Source organism: Henckelia pumila, chromosome 3, assembly GCF_033568475.1.
Source record: "Henckelia pumila isolate YLH828 chromosome 3, ASM3356847v2, whole genome shotgun sequence".
In the NCBI taxonomy this organism is placed as follows: Eukaryota; Viridiplantae; Streptophyta; class Magnoliopsida; order Lamiales; family Gesneriaceae; genus Henckelia; species Henckelia pumila.
The window spans coordinates 36,614,605-36,632,520 of record NC_133122.1 but is presented as its reverse complement, the minus strand read 5'-3'; the positions used below and the strand labels follow the sequence as shown (position 1 = coordinate 36,632,520).

General features: G+C 35.6%; 1 protein-coding gene and 1 pseudogene across 1 annotated transcript; one reads left to right on the top strand and one right to left on the bottom strand.

Moving 5' to 3' along the window:
• Window positions 1–303: 303 nt before the first annotated feature.
• LOC140888472 (protein DETOXIFICATION 24-like) lies at window positions 304–3,748 on the top strand (annotated as a pseudogene).
• Window positions 3,749–4,451: 703 nt separating this feature from the next.
• On the bottom strand, window positions 4,452–17,573 carry LOC140891589 (uncharacterized). Its single transcript, XM_073300168.1, has 8 exons — window positions 17,364–17,573; window positions 13,509–13,624; window positions 11,306–11,553; window positions 10,111–10,284; window positions 9,872–10,028; window positions 9,489–9,628; window positions 9,058–9,093; window positions 4,452–5,469 (listed from the first exon to the last, which is right to left on the bottom strand). The coding sequence occupies exons 2-8, from the start codon at window positions 13,585–13,587 to the stop codon at window positions 4,696–4,698; spliced, it is 1,608 nt and encodes a 535-aa protein (XP_073156269.1). The 5' UTR covers window positions 13,588–13,624; window positions 17,364–17,573; the 3' UTR covers window positions 4,452–4,695.
• Window positions 17,574–17,916: the final 343 nt, after the last annotated feature.

Sequence of the window (17,916 nt, the reverse complement as noted above, 5' to 3'; positions counted from 1 at the left end):
GTCAAGATTTTATGGCTAATCCGGGAACATATCATTGGGAAACTTTTGAAAGTGGATTCATCGATATCCTCCATAAACACAACCTGGCTGGGATTGAAGTTTGAGAAACAGCCAAGATGGGAATATGATCCGGTATTTGGATGATGTGGATTCAGATTTTGGCTGGAACTTAGACAGGAGAAAGTCGATTGACTAGTTATGTGTTCACCCTTTTATGGCACACAGCGATACACCTGGAAGTCTAAATTTTACACCGACAGTGGTTGCTCTTTCCTAAACCACTGAGGCAGAATTCATAGCAGTATGAACTTAAAGTTTAATGCCATAGAGCAAACGGAAGGATTGAGGTTAAAAGGGATTATAGCGGAGTTGGGTGTAAAACAAGATCAAGTTGTAGTACCCTGTGACAATCAAAGTGCAATACACTTGAAACGAAACACCAAGTCTATCATGAACGATCGAAACACATAATGACGTGAAAATGCATTTCATGAGAGATGTAATTGAAAAAGGAGATGTGATACCTTGTGAAGATAGCATCAGAAGGAAAACCCATGCATGATGCTATGACTAAGTCATGACTGCCGTATTGCTAATTTCTAAGAAATTATTGGAACTTAGTTAATGCTGAGATATGCAAATAGCCAAGACGGCTAGGATAGTATGAGCAACATTCCTTCTGAAAGAATCAAGGCGGAGATTGTTTGAAGTAATGCTTCTATCAGATTGAATTTGGAAAAGAGAAGAGATCGGATCGAATAGTACAGATCAGATGAGCTCGGTGATCAGATGAGTTTCATGGCCAGATCTGTATTACTGGGATCATATCGCTGTTATGGTCAGACGAGTACTTCGATGAGTTCATGCAGATAGATTGCTCACGAGTATTTATGTGTACGTGGTTATGAAGATCGAGATGAAGTGTCCAAGAAGCTATACGCTTGCAGGCAGATCGCTGCACTGATCGAAATACAAGTGGCAGGATCAAACTGATGAATGAAGACTTATCGGGCTGGACCATGTTGACTTTATAATTGGGTCATAAGTTACTGTTGACCTAAATCCCAAGATGAAAGTCGGTCTAATTCTCTATATAAGCAGATGGAAGCTGGCCGCAACGAGAAGAACAGAAAATCAAATTCTTCAGAATATAATGAGAGAAGAAAAATAGAGATTTTGGAGGAGAGAAACAAGCGAAGATTGTGACGGGAAGAATTCAAGTATCAAAATCTTGAATTGAGTCTGTATCTAGCTTGAGAGTTTTTTGTTGTCCATCTCTGTAATAAGCTCTGTTCTTGAGCTTGGATTGTTCTGTTGGTGATTAATAAAATTGTGTGTGTTGCTCTCCCGTGGACGTAGGCAAATCTTTGCCGAACCACGTAAATACTTGCGTCGTTTAATCGCTTTCGCGTGAGTTGGTTGATTGATCTGTGTGCGTTGGTTTTATCTGATTTCTAAGATTATTGTTCTTATCTGTGTGTTTCGTTTGCTTGGTGAATTCTCGATCTTTAAATTTCGGATTGATTCCTAACATTTTTGGTGGATGGTGTCAAGACACATGGAAGGGGTTAAGTGTTGCTGCACTGAGAGATGTGTTGCTTGTTGTGAAGCTTTCAGCGTCGTCCGGCCTCACGATCTGGTAAAGCAAAACTCTGTTTATCTTCTTCTAATTCGTGTGATGTTGTTTGATTGACACATTTGATTGTTGCGACTAAAATCCAATAATTAATTGGTGCACAAGATTAACTATATACCTATAGATATTCATAGGTAAATGCTAAAATCTTATTCATGTTGTTACTTCAATTGTTATGTTTTATGTGACAAAAAGTTATCAACTTATTTTCTTGTGCAAATGGTCTGATATATCATACATAGCTTGGAGTTGTGGTACTTTGTCATCCTAGTCTTGTTGGCTGGATATATGAAAAATGCAACTGTCGCCATATCCGCCTTCTCTATTTGGTAAGTAATCCTCCACGCCAAAACAAGTTTGCTTCACCGTTTTCGGCCTTGATTTCAAGTCATATCATTGCATACTTGTCAGAAAAATAACCAAGATCACTAACTCATGATAAGACAATTTTCAGCCTTAATATCACTGCTTGGGAGTTCATGATCAGTCTAGGAATGATGGGTGCTTCAATGTACGTTAGTTTTTTTTACTTAGATAAAAAAAATCACTCAAACGAGTCTGTGCTGCCTAAAGGCATCTTGATAGGTATCAGTTCTTTTTTCTTCTCTTTTTTTTTCTCAACAGCATGCGAGTTGCGAATGAACTAGGAAGGGGAGATGCTAAAGCCACGTAGATTTTCAATAAAAGTGGTGATGGATCACCTCCATTTCTTATAGGTATGTTCTTTTGGATCCTTTGCTTAGTGTTTGGTGATAAACTCGGATACTTGTTCACGGACGAAGACGACGTTGCTCAGGGCGTATCGGACCTTCACATACTGCTTGCTTTCTCAGTGTTGCTCAATGGCATTTACCCAGTCCTCTCTGGTAAGTGTTCTACATATGTTATATTCATCTTTTTATTTTTAAGAAAACGAAATTACATACCCCTAACAGGAAACATAAGCATCGTACCTCGAAAATTCGGAGAATGCGTATGTTCTTTCTGTCATATTTGATCAGTACTCTTTCCACCATTTATATCAGGTGTGGCGATAGGAGCAGGTTTGCAAACAAAGGTTGCACTTATCAATCTTATTTGCTACTATTTGATTGGCTTGCCCATTGGAGCTGTGCTTGGATATGTGCTTCATTTTCAAGTCAAGGTAATAAGAACAATTTTCAAAGTCATTAGGATTATATGCATTCATCTTTCCTATATTTAATGTATTATATGTAATGTATGAGACATTTATACTAACTGATTTGTTCTAGTCAGTCAATGTAACACCAATGACAAATTAGTGAATTACATATTTAGCGGTTTAGTCTATGCTACCCCATTCGGGCAGTGTAATGTATGAGACATTTATACTAACTGATGTGTTCTAGTCAGTCAATGTAACACCAATGACAAATTAGTGAATTACATATTTAGCGGTTTAGTTTATGCTACCCCATTCGGGCAGTGCCCGAATGGGGATCCAACGGCCGCATTTTTTTGCATTTGAGATGTTCACATGAACATCTCAAATGCAAAAAAAATGGATCCTTGGATGCAGCACATGGGCACTATAGACTAAACCTTATTTAGCAAACACTCATTCATTTCGAAATCAAAATTAGGCTTTTTGTACTATCTATCTTTCTGATAAGATTCATTATCATTTCTAATTTAAAAATTATAGTAACCGCGCGCTTATCAACTTCTTTTCATCTCATATATTTCGTTACTCCTTGTATTCCTCAATTTTTTTTACGTAATTTTTATTTATTATGTTACGCATATATCGTGTGTGCCTTCGATCGTTAATAATTATAACAGATGACTTTTAGTGATATGGAATTATAAAATTATTTGATGATTTTGAAGGGCATATGGGTTGGAATGATGAGTGGAGTTGTGACTCAAATGTTGGCACTAGGCTTCATGACATGGAAAACTGATTGGGATGAAATGGTAACTTTAATTTTAATTTCTACTTGAAAATAATGGTAAATAATTTGTTTACTAAAGTTGATGTATGATTAAATGGCAGGTATCTATAAGACTATAACTACAGCTCGTCCCATAAAATGGTACATGAAAACTTCAGATGAAGAAGATAAGCAAAATTTGGATCAGTGCTCTTGATCGGGCGCAAGCTATCACATTGATATTTCGAATAAAAATTTTCAGCTGTATAAAATTTCTAGTTTTATCCTCTTGAAATCGCACAAAGTTCTTTGTTGATTTTGCCTACTATAAATAGTAAACTTGATTCTGGCCAATAAAGTTCTAATATTCAAGAAAAACTGGAGGTAAGTTTAATCTCCGAAAATACTAATTGTTATTTAAAAATTATACTTTCATTTTATTTATTTTTTTGAATCATATTATACTTTCAAATTTTAAGTGAACGAAAAATTTTCAAAAATGTTTCAAAAGAATCTTATTCGAACACATTTTTTAAGAACATTTTTAAAATGATTATCCAAACGGAGCCAAAATCTTTCATATTTAAATTTTGTCCACTGCAAATAATAAACTTGATGAACCTCACAATCCGAGGATTTGCATGCAATTTCCGTAGGATAGCATCACAACCACCACTATGTAAACTGAACATATGTGGAGTTTAAATAAATTGCATAGTATTAAAAAAATAATTAAGATTTGAATGAGGTATGATCGTTAAATGGAAAATTTGAGTAACTTGTTCTTATAAATTTTTGCCACCATATTATATTTACCAAAATTAATTTAAAAATAATAATAATAAACACAGTCAATAAAGCAATAATGGTATGTGCAGAGAGAAGAATTAGTTTGACTCGGTGTTTACATAAAACCACAATAAGCCTAAGTCCAAAAGCAACACATTGCCCAGTTACAGACTATAATAGTTAAACACTACAAATTCTACATGATGTTTACATTTGCCAAAAGTACCACATTTCCTGGTTAAAAACATACCCATCTTGACAACACAATGTGTACTAAAGGATATCGAAAGAAACATTATACTTCCTATGCCATTAATGACTTCTATAAATGTACAAAAATGACAAGGGGGGAATCCTTACCTTACCATTACCTACTCACTGCTTGTGTACGGGAGGGGTCGTCGGCTGATGGCTATGAGCATAGAACCCAACGGCTGGTGGCCTGAAGTATCCACCATTTGCAGGTGGCTGCTGCTGTGACTGAGCCTGTTGGTTCTGCAGCTGGGGTGGAAGGCCTGGCCTGGTGTACGCAGCAGCAGCGTTTGAAGACAATTGTGCAGGAAGTATGTTGCTGGCACCATAGTTGAATGGCAGCCCCATCATTGTAGACTGCATTAACGGATTCCCGGATACATTAGCAGGAAGTGCGAGTGGTGGCGGAGCTGGAGGTGGTGGAAGGAATGGAGCTTGTAATGGGTTCAACTGGGACACAGACTGAACGCCTAACGACTGAACGGATGGCATATTAGTTGATGCTTGCTGCGTAGTAGGAAAATAGGCTGAATTATTTCCCTCCGGATTGGTCAAACCTGGAAAAGGAATGGGTGTATCTAACTTGGGCCTCTTCAACCCGCTGCTTTTTGATGCTGCCTCTTCCGCTACGAAAGAGGAGAGAACAGATGTAAACATCAGGGCAGAAGATGAGGAAGCGGTAAGTTTTGCAGCAACCGCAGCTGCCGTCAACTTCTGCGACTCCTCCTTGTCGATGGAGTTCACAAAAGACGTCAAAGGATTGGAAGGTGGAGGCGCGGGGAGATTGTTTATTGTCAGACTGGGAGAAAATATGGATTGGTTCACAGCTGGTGCCGAGGAGGGTGATGCGAGCTGCAGTTTTATATTCGCTGCTTTCTCAATATGACCCCGAGCAGCCTGCATGTTGCATAAAGAGTTAAACCCTTCTATCCCATCATGTCATCGTGCACCAATACATAAAAACAAAGTACCGAAACTAGATAGTTCACAATTTTGTATGTAAATGTATGCTTGAAGTCTAGAGTTCGGGGAAGCAGAGATCAGCTTCCGAAACTTGAATCAGTCATAACAGATTAAACTATAGGGTGGTGTATCAGTCATCAAAACCTAGAACACAATATGTTAAGAAAGAAATGCATAACCTGCAAAAAGCTTGATGGCTTGATGAGAAAGGAGTGGAGTACAAATTAATTATGGATGAAAACGAAGAGTAAATCAGGCAAATCAAATTGTCGGAATCTTGTGTATACACTGTATTTATAGCAACAGCGTCATTTGCGATATCTTCGGGTACAAACTGATGACGAAGGCATCATAGATACCGTCATTCTATATCGTTAGGTTTCCACAAAAATGAATTTATAAGGCTCCAATGCACGGAATCTTACATCCAACTACCGCTAAAAGAACTCCAAGTTAGGGGAAGAAGATTAGGAATGCTGAGGAACAAAATGGTCCATGATGCTATACCATTGTATCTCCTCCAAACTTTCTGCTAATTGGCCTACCATTTGTTGTGATACCATTCTCCGGAACAATCATTTAGGACACCCAATTTTCAATTCCCAAAGCAATTTATCTAACGTGATCCGTGAATAACGTTTCTTCGATCTTTTCATATGAATTAAGGGTGCACTCACAAAACCTAAAATAGATAGCCAATTTACAATTCTTGATCTTGAACGATGTTTCATCTTGTTCCTGGCAATACATGAGATGCCCTAGTCCCAACTAAAGTTTCAAACCAATCACGATCTAGTAAGTTCATAACTTTTATTGATCTTAATCATGTATACGGGGTTTACTTGTTAAAGCCAAAAAAATTTAGACAACTCTTTTTCCAAAATTTCAGAAAGAGTAACAAATGTGTTTCAACCATTTTTTCATATGCTCTGCATTGATAAGAGAAGATAGCTTGCTACACATGAACTAAAATATTATCTACTAATGATGGCATAACTTATCAAAGTTTTTGTGCTTATACTAGTCGGAAGCGAAAATTTCCATTTTCTCAAAAATTGTGCCCAATGTAAAAATACATTCACGCTCATGCCATGGAGCAGGCCCAAGGCAATGACCATGCACACGCCTTGATCTAACACATATTTTTTTACTCTACGTATAGGCAATATTTTATTTGGTTTTAACCAATTTTATGGTTACATCTACAATGCATACATAAATATACCTCGACTTCATTTTCAAATTTGGCACAGAAGCCAACCTACAACCAAAACCCATGGCAGGGACGCGTAGGGAGTTGCATTTTACATTCTCTTAAGCATTTACAACGACTTCCCTTTTATACAACTTAAAATTAATTCTATCATTTCTTTTCAATTTATCATTTTATTGCACTTTTTCAAACTTAATTTGGTATTCTGAATGATATTTTGATCTTATGAAAAATGTCTCATTAAGTATTTTGGTTGTTTATAAATATGTGTAGCTTGTTTGAATAATGGATTAATTGATATATGTAGTAGTTCTATCAATTTTTCTCTGAGTCTCCATCACCTTTGAAAGGAGCATGCCTTGGGCTCCAAAACCTTGTGGCTCCTTGCACTTTTAATAACTATGCTCTCCACAAAGTGATCCAAAAGTGATTAAAAATATAGGTTCATGAATATTGGGCAAAGTCCATATAGGTAGAAAACCTGTATGAGCATATTGCCCCAAGAATAGAGGAACTCGGTCACCGGAAGAAGTAACAAACGCGCAATTGTATCCAAGAGCAGCGCAAAGACCGATTTCAAGACTGTCAAATGGTATATGTAGGGTAAGTTGGGTAAGATAACTGGAAAAACTTCGTAGAAAATCCAACAGAATTCTTGTGTGTTAATCAGCCATTAGTATGACCAATAATCCCACTTAGTCCAGTGAATTCTTTTGTGTTAATCAGCCATTAGTATCGCCCATAATATCACTTACTATAACAGGACCAAGCACATAAAAATTGATCTTCCCTTTATTATGGATAAAATTGGGAAAAAGCGATCAAGGTACTCCTCACCCCAACAAGTCTTCATGCTGCACGGATCTAACAAGGTACTACTTGGATCTCTCATCCAACAAGATTTCTGGTCAAATATCTAAAGGTTCTGCTCACAAAATGCAACTATCAAATTTTCATTCAACAATCTATTAGGCAAACCACAGAATTACCGACGTTCAAATCAAGAAATAGCCTCCTATGCAAGAAATACAGACCTATGTGGAAAACCAAGAAAGAAACTTTGCACAGTTCAACACTCTTAATCCCACCAAGTATTACATCAAACTCATGACGTCCAGCGCTAACAGCCAAATGGCAGATAACAGACATCAAGACATGCCACATTCTCCACGAACAACTCTGTCTAAGCTCAAAACCAACCATGAAACACATAAAACAGGTGGTAGCAGGTATCCGTGGCTGGATACTTAGCCAGACATGGAATTATTGCAATGGTGTTACACATCATATACCAAGGGGAAAGAATATAAAAGCAGAACCAAAGAAAACTCGATCTCAACAGGTATCAATGTATACCACTAATAACAAAAGAGCCATGAAATCATACCATTTGGCCTTGATGGGCCACTACAAATGGTGAGGAAACATAAGCAATCATCTACCTAAAATAGGCAAAAATTGATTTTAAGGCCTAAAATCACATCGCAATCAGTAAAATGGCTTGCGCTGTGGCACACTGACAATTTTCTATTAGGGTTTAAACAGAAGGAGCCTAATCAATTTAATTTTAGAAGCTTTCAGTACCAATTAGGCAATTACCAAGTAAATGGTGTACCGAATCTGTTTACGGGTCAGCTTCGACGCAGAAACCCTAACTTAAGAGAGAAACTATCAATATGCACATTTTTAATGATTTTATTTTTTAAAAACAAAAGCTGATCACTTGTTTTGTATATAATAGTCAGAATGAGCTTTTTTATTTTGTGCAAGCAGAATAAAATACATAACAGCTAAATTTTCTAGCTTCTGTATTTTTTTAAGCATTTTTTCAAAAGAAATTCTCGATCCAAACATCTTGGAGAACTTCACCATCCAAACGCCACTCTTAAGCCAGCTCGAGGAGCGGGCATAAATGTTGAATTATTCATATTCATGTGAAAATATACCAGTGATTTGCTTCCTCAGAGGGTTTGATTAGATTGTTTTCAATATTTATTTTAGCTTAGATTTTTTACTTCCATCTCAGTTTCCTTGTACGAATGCTTTTAAAACTCTCTTTTTTGGTATATACACATTCTTATTATACGATGTGGACAAAATACAAATCATTAGTTAATTCCCATAATATATTTTTTCAACAAAGATGGGTTACCTATATGTGGTTTAGCATTTTGGAAACCAGCTATCTAGAAACATTCGTAGATTAATATTCATGGTAAAAACCAGTGTGTTGTGAGTGTCCACACCAGAGTAAACAAAAGAACGTGTGTGACTGTGTAGAGAAGGATAGTGATGGAGATTGATCCTACTTGTAACTCGCTCCGAATCAGCTCCAGCTTTGACTCCTGGAAAGTTATGATGTGTCAGGACATGAAAATGCAGAGTCAAAATTGCATTAGTAACATTCTCACTCACCTATGATTTGAAATCTATACAAGGATTGGGAATTTCCTAAGTTGTAACAATAGTCATACAATCAAGTAACATTTCCAGGCATTAGTTCATTGTACAGTACTACAGTTATTTTGGAAAGATTTCAACTTATTATTTAACTCATTCTATCCTATTAGACATCTCCAAATTCAGATACATACTATCTTAAAAAATATATAAGATTTTCCATATCCATGCATAAAATTAATAGGTTGTTGATTAGCACTGAACATTACGACACATAAATATGCGTCCAACAACAACCAAATAAACTGCAGAGAGGATTTCTCCCAAAGTAAAAGCATACCTGATCCTGCAGAGCTCCTCTAAGCTGGGAAACCAAAGCCACTCTGATTGTTTCACATTTTTCAAGCTGGCTAACACATTGGTGAAGCATGTTCTCCTGTTTCTCCATGTTATCCATAACAACAGAACCCTGAACATCTCCTGAAGACGAAATTAAAATACATCAGAAAGTTTATAAACTAACTGCATCTAGCATCTATTGACTTGGATATTTTCACAACATTCATACATCGTCATAGAATCAGAAAAAAGAATCTATAACACTCCTAAAAAGTTAATAGCGTGCTTGATGCACTCATGGAGTCACCATAATAGAAAACCACAACCAAGGTATAATCATTACAAACAGCAAGCAAATTCAGAGGAAACTAACTATGGTCAAACCTTGAGAAGGAGCATTCACAGCATCGATCTCGATTTCTTGTACGCTAGAAATAGCACTTCGGCATTTGTTTAAGGCAGCATCTTCATTGGCAACCTCATCATGTACCAAATGAAATGAGGTTAAAATTTTCTCCGGCATACCTCCAACAGCCAATTTCTGGAATCAGCAAAAAGAAGAATATCTTAAGAATAAACCTAACAAAAAATGCCAATTAAAACCCAAAACAAAGTCTACTTACAATTCTCAAAGACTGGGCATCTCTCTTCATAACTTTGATAGGATTTGAATTCTTGCCACTGCTGATTAGAGAAGGATTCTTTCCGGTGTTGAGTGGAGGATTCTTTCCTAGCAGTTCATTTCTGAGATTCTGACCCTTAGATCCAAATACTTTTCTTTCTTCCCAAATGTCAACCTGATATAAAGAGCATCCCCAAAAATTCGGGAGGAAAGAGAACACAAAATATTAGTAATTAAGAAGGCGAGAACAAATAGAAGAGCAATAATAATACAACAAAAGGCGTATCCATATAGCCTACAGAAATTTGGCCCTTGTAGCCAACCAACCAAGTGGTGTAATGGTGGGAGTGATTATAAGAAAGAAACAGTATGCAACATGGCATAAAGCTGCACAAAAGAGAGGAATGAAAATTGCTCTGGAACACCAGGAAATAAGGATAACTGGGTCAAATTGTAGTCTCAAAGCAGCAACGAAATAACAGAAATCCTGATGTTTGACAAATAATGAGGTAAAACCGTTGCCTCCCAGAAAAAAATTATCAAACATAAACTGATTAAGTACCCTTATGTCATCAACCAGATAGATAGATGCCACATCTACAGAAGACGTGAAAAAATAATTGTTGAAATTTTTTGGCAGCAGTCAAATTCAAATTAAATGTAACTTGACAAGATAATTTGATAAAAATTCTACCACTAATATGCAGGACAAAGCTCACTAGATAAAATAAGTACTCTCCCATCCTCAGAATGCCCGTAGCAAACAATATAATATAATTTATCAGTCATCCATCATGCTTGTACTTTAGCAAATCTTAAGAACAATTAGAGTTCAAAAACATGTAAAAGAAGTTCAACAAAGAAGCAAACAAATTATATCCATGAGGATCCAAAGACAAGACTCGCTCCTGTAGTATTTACAGAGAGAATGTAAGACAAGAATCCACTCCTTCAGAAAAATAAAAAAGGGAGGAGAAGTTAAAACATTGCCATGAAAATAATGGAAAGAGTATATTACATAGTATCAACCCAACACAAGCAACGCTTACACAAGCATAGGCAGAGAACGAGAAGCCATGCAATGGACGAGGGCACTGGTTGGTTATGCTTCAGTAGGAGGTTATGCAATTATTTTCGTGCTCAGATAGAAGGAAAGAAAAGTATTAGTGGAATAAGAAAGGTTGTTGATGAAATACCAGCCGAGTGGCAGCTTTTCTGCAATTTTCATCACCACTATCATAAACACCCCTGAGAGCTGATGGCAGGATCTTCCAAAATTCATTCACAAATTCACTGCCCTTGCGCCTGCTATTTTGCAGGATGTCGTTAGCCAAGTACAAGAAAGATACCCGCTGATCCTGTTGTGCAGATTGAAATAGCCTATCCCATGTTTCAACAACATGCTTGGCCTTCTTCCGGTGAGATATGCACCACCGAGACAAAGCTGATTGGATGTTAAAGAAACTGCATCGTACTCTGAAATTTTTGAATGATCATATGCGAAAAAAATATCTTCAGATACATATTCAACTTTCACATTACAATCACTAAAATATCTCACAAGCATAAACAAGAAAATTGTTTTTTAGTTTACACTGTCATGTATCCTGTCATGGTAGGGGAGGACTGCATTCCCAGAAAATCATCAGAAAATATGTATAGTATACAAGAAAACTTAGTCCATTGAATAAATGGAATTTCTCAATGATTTCTAACCTAACCTAACCTATAAGGGAAAGTAAAGAAAACTGAGTATATTGAAAAAATTACATCAAAGATAATAATCTACCGATCATTATAAAATACTCCTGTAAAATCTACAGCCATAAATCAAAAAATATCTCCGATTGCAAAATACAAATCAAGATATGCACCACTAATCACACACATTTCTGAGGGATTTTATTGTCGATATCAACCAAAATTATACAAAATGAAGAAGAAAAAAGATTTTTTTCCGCAACATCTACAATGCTTGAGACACCCAATCCATTGTGTCTCATGCTGATCTTATTCAGGCCACAAGAAAAACTTGAGCAACTTACATATTTTTTTTAAAAAAAAATATTTTTAAGCAACTTGATTGGGTTGGGTAATCAAAATAACACAATCCAGTGCCAAAATCCAGGTGAAATGAAAACCACCCAACAAGAAATCCCTCCCATTTCTTTCTAATCCAGAACCAACGCAGCACACAATGAAAAAACAAACCAAGGAGAAAAACTCAACATTGATAGAGATGTAATTTCATGTTTACTCTCATATATCTCTAAAATGCATCTTTATTTAACAATGACAGTAAATTTCAGAATTAAAACAATGACAGTAAATTTCAGAATTAAAACAATGACAGTAAATTTCAGAATTAAAACAATGGTTTCAAGAACTGTGCGAGTTGCATGACCCATAATCATTTGATAAGTAACGCCGTCGACCTATATTGAATTTTGGAAAGAAAAATTTGGCATTTTTTTTTCTCCAAATGCTGAGATGCTGCAGTGCGCAATCTCGAAGAGTACCACCATTTGATGATAACCTACCAAAGACACGGTATAACAAAAACCAAAGCATCCCAGGAAAGAACAGAAACTGTGGAGGCTTTAAAAAATCTCTGTTATGAAATCAGAAGGTCTGAGATATAGCTATTATCAGTTAGGGAACTAAGATTGTTCTCAAAATAATTGGCTTCCTCATAACTATGATTGTATTAGCTTAGCCTTCATGAGAATCAATTAGCATCCTCGTAGCACCGAATAACTCGTCCAATCAGTAAATATACCAATAATTAACTCGGTTGCTTAGGTATGACCACTATACAAAATTACCGATATAACCCTAATAAGTTATCTATACTTTACATCACTGTTGGACATTAAAAACAAATGACAATGTTTCACTTTCCTCGCGCACTATTATATTCAATTCCTTTTGAAACTATTTCGAATTTCATAAACCAAATATAACAATTACTTTTTATACAGCTTATTAAGTAACACGACAGAAACATGTGTCTCAAGATAAAAAGAATTTGTAAAATTCGATCCTTCTATTGGTAATGGCATATAGTTCAAAACACAAGATAGATATGAATAATATACAAAAGTATATTAACCCTCACACACCCACCTTTAAAGCCCTCCAACACGTCAAATTCCTTCCAACAGGGGTAAATGGAATAACATAGGTGATAGGAGTAGAAAAATGGGTAAATATTCCCTGAAGAAGAAGCATGTACATGCATGAAATGAAGGATTTTCTGCATCACTCAAGCAACAAGAAAAATAGCATGCATGATGATACAATCCTCTTCAGAAAATTAATGTCAACTAAGTCGGGTGACACTACAACTTCCAAATTAAAAAGTAAATGAATGACTACTGCCTCCTAAAGAAAGGATACATTCTATGCTTTGTTGAGAACTATTTAGTTTAGACAGTTTCTCTGACAATGACTTCTCATCAAAAGTTTCATCAGCCATCCTTCTGTTTGCTGAACTTACTTACCCCCAAAAATGCCTGCAATAGTACATATGAATTTAAACCACATAGGAAAAGAAAATAAAGAGGAGGATTCAGGGATGAGGTTAGGAGGAAGATTAAAGCTTTCTTCTGATGGAATGGTTAGTAGAAGAAGATACAAAAATGTACCACTAAGAGATAGAAGTGATAAACAATTTAAATTTAAAGCAATCTATAGTTCCACATAGAAAATAATCATTTACAGAAAATCCAAGCTTAAAAATAGTAATCCAAGCAGTTAATTAACCCCAGAACCAAAGTCAACTTTGTAAGGCTATACAATCTATAGGAATAGTGACTTAATATTTTCATCTCAGAGATTTTCGTTCAGTGAGTAGAACCAGTGCATAAGACCATTTGAAAATGCATGTACGCCCAGACAATTTATTTGACAGTTACAGAAATGGATTGATTAATCACCTCCTAAGTTCCCTGCAAAGGACACATTTCCAATGTACTAACTAGTTGAATTCTTCATTCAAAAAAAAAACTAGCTGAATTCAATTGGACAACCAGACTGCTAGTCAAACTGGCTGTATCTTTTACAGCACCAATGAGTTTGAATTCCCATGATGAGGAAAGAAGTTCATGTCATAAGGGTACCATGAAATAGAGGTGAATAGTTGATCGACAAGATTCCAATTAGGTGTGGATAGTTGATGGATCAGCATGACAAGTTTGTGGGATGCCAGTAGATCGCTCGGAGAGGCTTAGGACAAATAGTGGTAGGAAAAATAGGCAGCCTTCAGTTGCCTTCCATGGCCAGAGTAGGTAGATAAATATCTGATCAAGGTCACAGCCAAATGTCAAGTGCCCAGCAACCTTACATTTAGCCAAACACAGGAATCAGGATGCTCGCAAAAGAAAGAGGCTCGGTGGTCGGTATTGCTGGCTAAGGCAGAGTGGCAGACATCCAAGGACCAACACCAAAGCTGTGTAGGAAGTCAAAGGTAAGGGTAACTTGCATACAGAAAGCCAAACGGATAACGATGGACCTAAAGAGATGGTCCATATTTTCAGGTAACCGGTTGGTTCTTATCAGCGGAAAATTCAAGTGATGAAAACCGAATTGATTTCTTCCCACAATTTAATACCATGAGTCGAGGAAGATGAGAAAAGAAGGCTGCACATGTTGGTAGACGTAGATCCCACTATATCTTACCGACGTAGATCCCACTATATCTGACCAGCCAATCAATCTTGTTCATACCAACCTTGTTTAAATCAAATCCAATCTAACCCTTCCCGTTTACCACCTCGACTGATGCCACAAATCTTAAATATTTCATGAGAAGTGTACTTGTAGACTAGTACACCACATGTGGACTCTATAACTAGTTTGCGATGGAAATTCTCCAAATCTTGTTCTATCACCAAGACACTTGAATTATAAATGGCAAAAATCACGAAAAGAAAATCATGTGATTATAAATATCTTTCGGTTCTTAAATATACATCGGTGCACGTGATGGGGATATAAACAATAACAAAAACTATAGAAGGCCCATTTCGTTAGTTTTATAGATTCTGCACCTAGATTTGATTGTGCTCAATATTTATTGACATGAACCACATCAAAGATCTAGGAGTTAGCCAATGACAGACTAATCAGAAATCTGGGAAAACACACGATCTAAATTGCTTATCTGCAACTCAAATCAGAGAGTCAATAATCGGAAATCCTAAAAAATGAAAAAATGTAACCCATTTTGCCTCCTTGTCGATAATAAGGACCAAATTAGGGCTAAAATCAAATTCCTGGCACCTATTTTGAACTCATCCGCACAGCACTCCGTCAATGCAAAAAAAAAAAAATATTTAATGACCAAATAGCAAAAGAATGAAATAAAGCGAATTCTTTTTTACCACTATTCCGGATAAGATTTTGGGATATTACTATAGCGTCAGTGAGAGGCAGCTTGCTTAAGATGAAGGTTTCTGCAGGTGAATTGGGGTGACGGCAAAAATAAAGTGAGAAAGGACAACCCTAGTTTAGATTCATTTCTCCAACTATGTCCCACGTCATATAAAAATAAAATCAAACACCAGTATCTCATTTTCATTCTTTTTAGTCAAAATATTCAAATTCATTTTTAAATATTAGTAATTAATTTCATTTATAATGACAATTTTATTTCCTCAAAACAAAACCAAACATAAATTTATTTTCTCAAAATATTTCCCCAATAATTTTCACACAACTCTCCTAAAAGTAAAACAATACCAAGCAAGCCCAAAATCTTCAAGAAAGTAAAATCAAAACTTCACTGGCTAACGGTATGCCCTGTCATAAATGGACGTGTGCGGTCAATTTCAATTTAGAACTTTAACCTCCGCAAGACACAAGTATAAAAAATAAAAATAAGCACATCTACATTTCACAATGTATCAGCTACGAAGCAAAAATACTGATTTGGTCAACAAGATGATCACCATTTTATCAGCATTAAATAAGTTCTCATTTGAAACATGCTAAAAAATATGCAATCTATCGAGACCAAGATGTAACTTTCAAAAATAAAAGAGAAATCAACAAGCAAGTGAATTGGATTGAGAAAAACGACTATCAAGCATCCCTGTTAAAACATTATTTGATATTGTAGTTTGTCAAGTTACAGAAACAAGTTATCAAATTAATTATTTGTAATAAAAAATTGAATGTTTAAATAAGCACATGTACTAGGAGTCTAGGACAATTATTACTACCACTGGCCATTTTTAATCTCTAGTCTTGAATCTGAAGGCCGTATTCTCCCAGCCGTGAATCTCAAAAAATAGTTATTGGGAATTGATACTAAAAATTCATCACAGTCGTGTACTTGTGTATTTTTGGAGTTAATATATTTTGCATAAATCGTGATTCATACATCTAAACAAAAATTATTAGAGTTTGATATTTACAAGAAATCAAACAGAAAATTAGAATGATAACTAATTAAGCTTTTCTACCACTCCACATCACACAGATAAAATATGATGGCATTATTCATGGTAATAACTGAAACCCAATTAAAGAAGACAAGATACCAAACGTTGAAATCTGAAAGCATCCAACGTGACTTGAAATTTCAAATTACACGAATGATTGAATTCTCATTTGAGAACAAAAATTTTCTCTAATTTGCATGGATTCTCAATCCCACCAAAAATGGCTAAGAATTCATGGGCTTCATAAATACACACTAATTTTCAGACATTTCACATGCTGGTGTTCATAAGATATATTTACTGATGCATTCACATAAGTATACATGTTCATGTATGTACTACACATAACAGCATAAAAACAAGATACCAACATATACAGTCAACACATGTATATAGTTGTAAAAACCAGTTTACCTCGAGTTCACTCTTTAACGACCAAGCCCATTACCCAAAGAACTCAGTTCAGAAAAAACATCAAAAATAAATAAATAAATAAATAACAAATAACCAAAAACAAAAAAAGCAAATCTTGAGGCCAAAAAGTACAAAAAATTTACTAGCTCATGTCCACATATTGGACCGAGCTCGAAGTCCTTGGAACCAAACCTCCAAAAATTTTAAAAGGACGATGTTATATTCTTTTGCATGCGCATATAAAATCCATAAGACCACCGAAAAATCTAAGACAGATGGCCAAAGGCTGCCCCGACAAACCCCCTCTCCCTCCGCCGCTGTCACCGCAAAACAATACTGCAAGATATTTAAGCAAAAACTTAAATTTCACGCAAATTAGGAAAATATGGGGTACCTGAATGTAGAAGCACTTCCATTACAGCATATTTTTCCCAAAAGAACAACAAATCTGAAATGAAAACGGAAAGAATGGTAAAGTTGATGTGGGATTACGGGTCGAATCGTATTTATCCGCAATAGGGATTGCGTACAGGGCTTTTGGGATTACAGAGATTGCAAAAACCCTTGAGAAAGAAGAGGGTCAGACGAAAGAGGTGGATGAAGGTCAAAATAATAAATAAATGGAAATTGAGGGGGCAAAACGGACAAGAGAAAATATTTATTGTTCTAATAATAATATAAAATACAATATTGATTTTTTGAACATGAAATAAGAAATGTTTTATCAAAAATAAATAAATAGATATATATATATATATAAAATTGGAATTAATAATTGCTCTTGTAAATGAACAATCAACATTAAACTTTAGTTATTTAACGATTTAAAATATTTGAGTTACTATAGTTTTTTATAAAGCAGTAAACATCAATCTTATTTTAAATATGTTAAATTCTTTTTTTTTTAATGGAGTGGAACCAACTTAATAAACAAAATACTGATTGCA

Bases quoted from the DNA above. Each gene is read 5' to 3' on its own strand.
- LOC140891589 (XM_073300168.1), bottom strand. From the start codon at position 13,587: ATGGCTGATGAAACTTTTGATGAGAAGTCATTGTCAGAGAAACTGTCT. The intron at 10,285-11,305 runs GTATTTCATCAA...TCTTTATATCAG, and splicing joins GAAAAGCTGCCACTCGGCTG to GTTGACATTTGGGAAGAAAG. The intron at 10,029-10,110 runs GTAAGTAGACTT...TGCTGATTCCAG, and splicing joins ATGCCCAGTCTTTGAGAATT to AAATTGGCTGTTGGAGGTAT.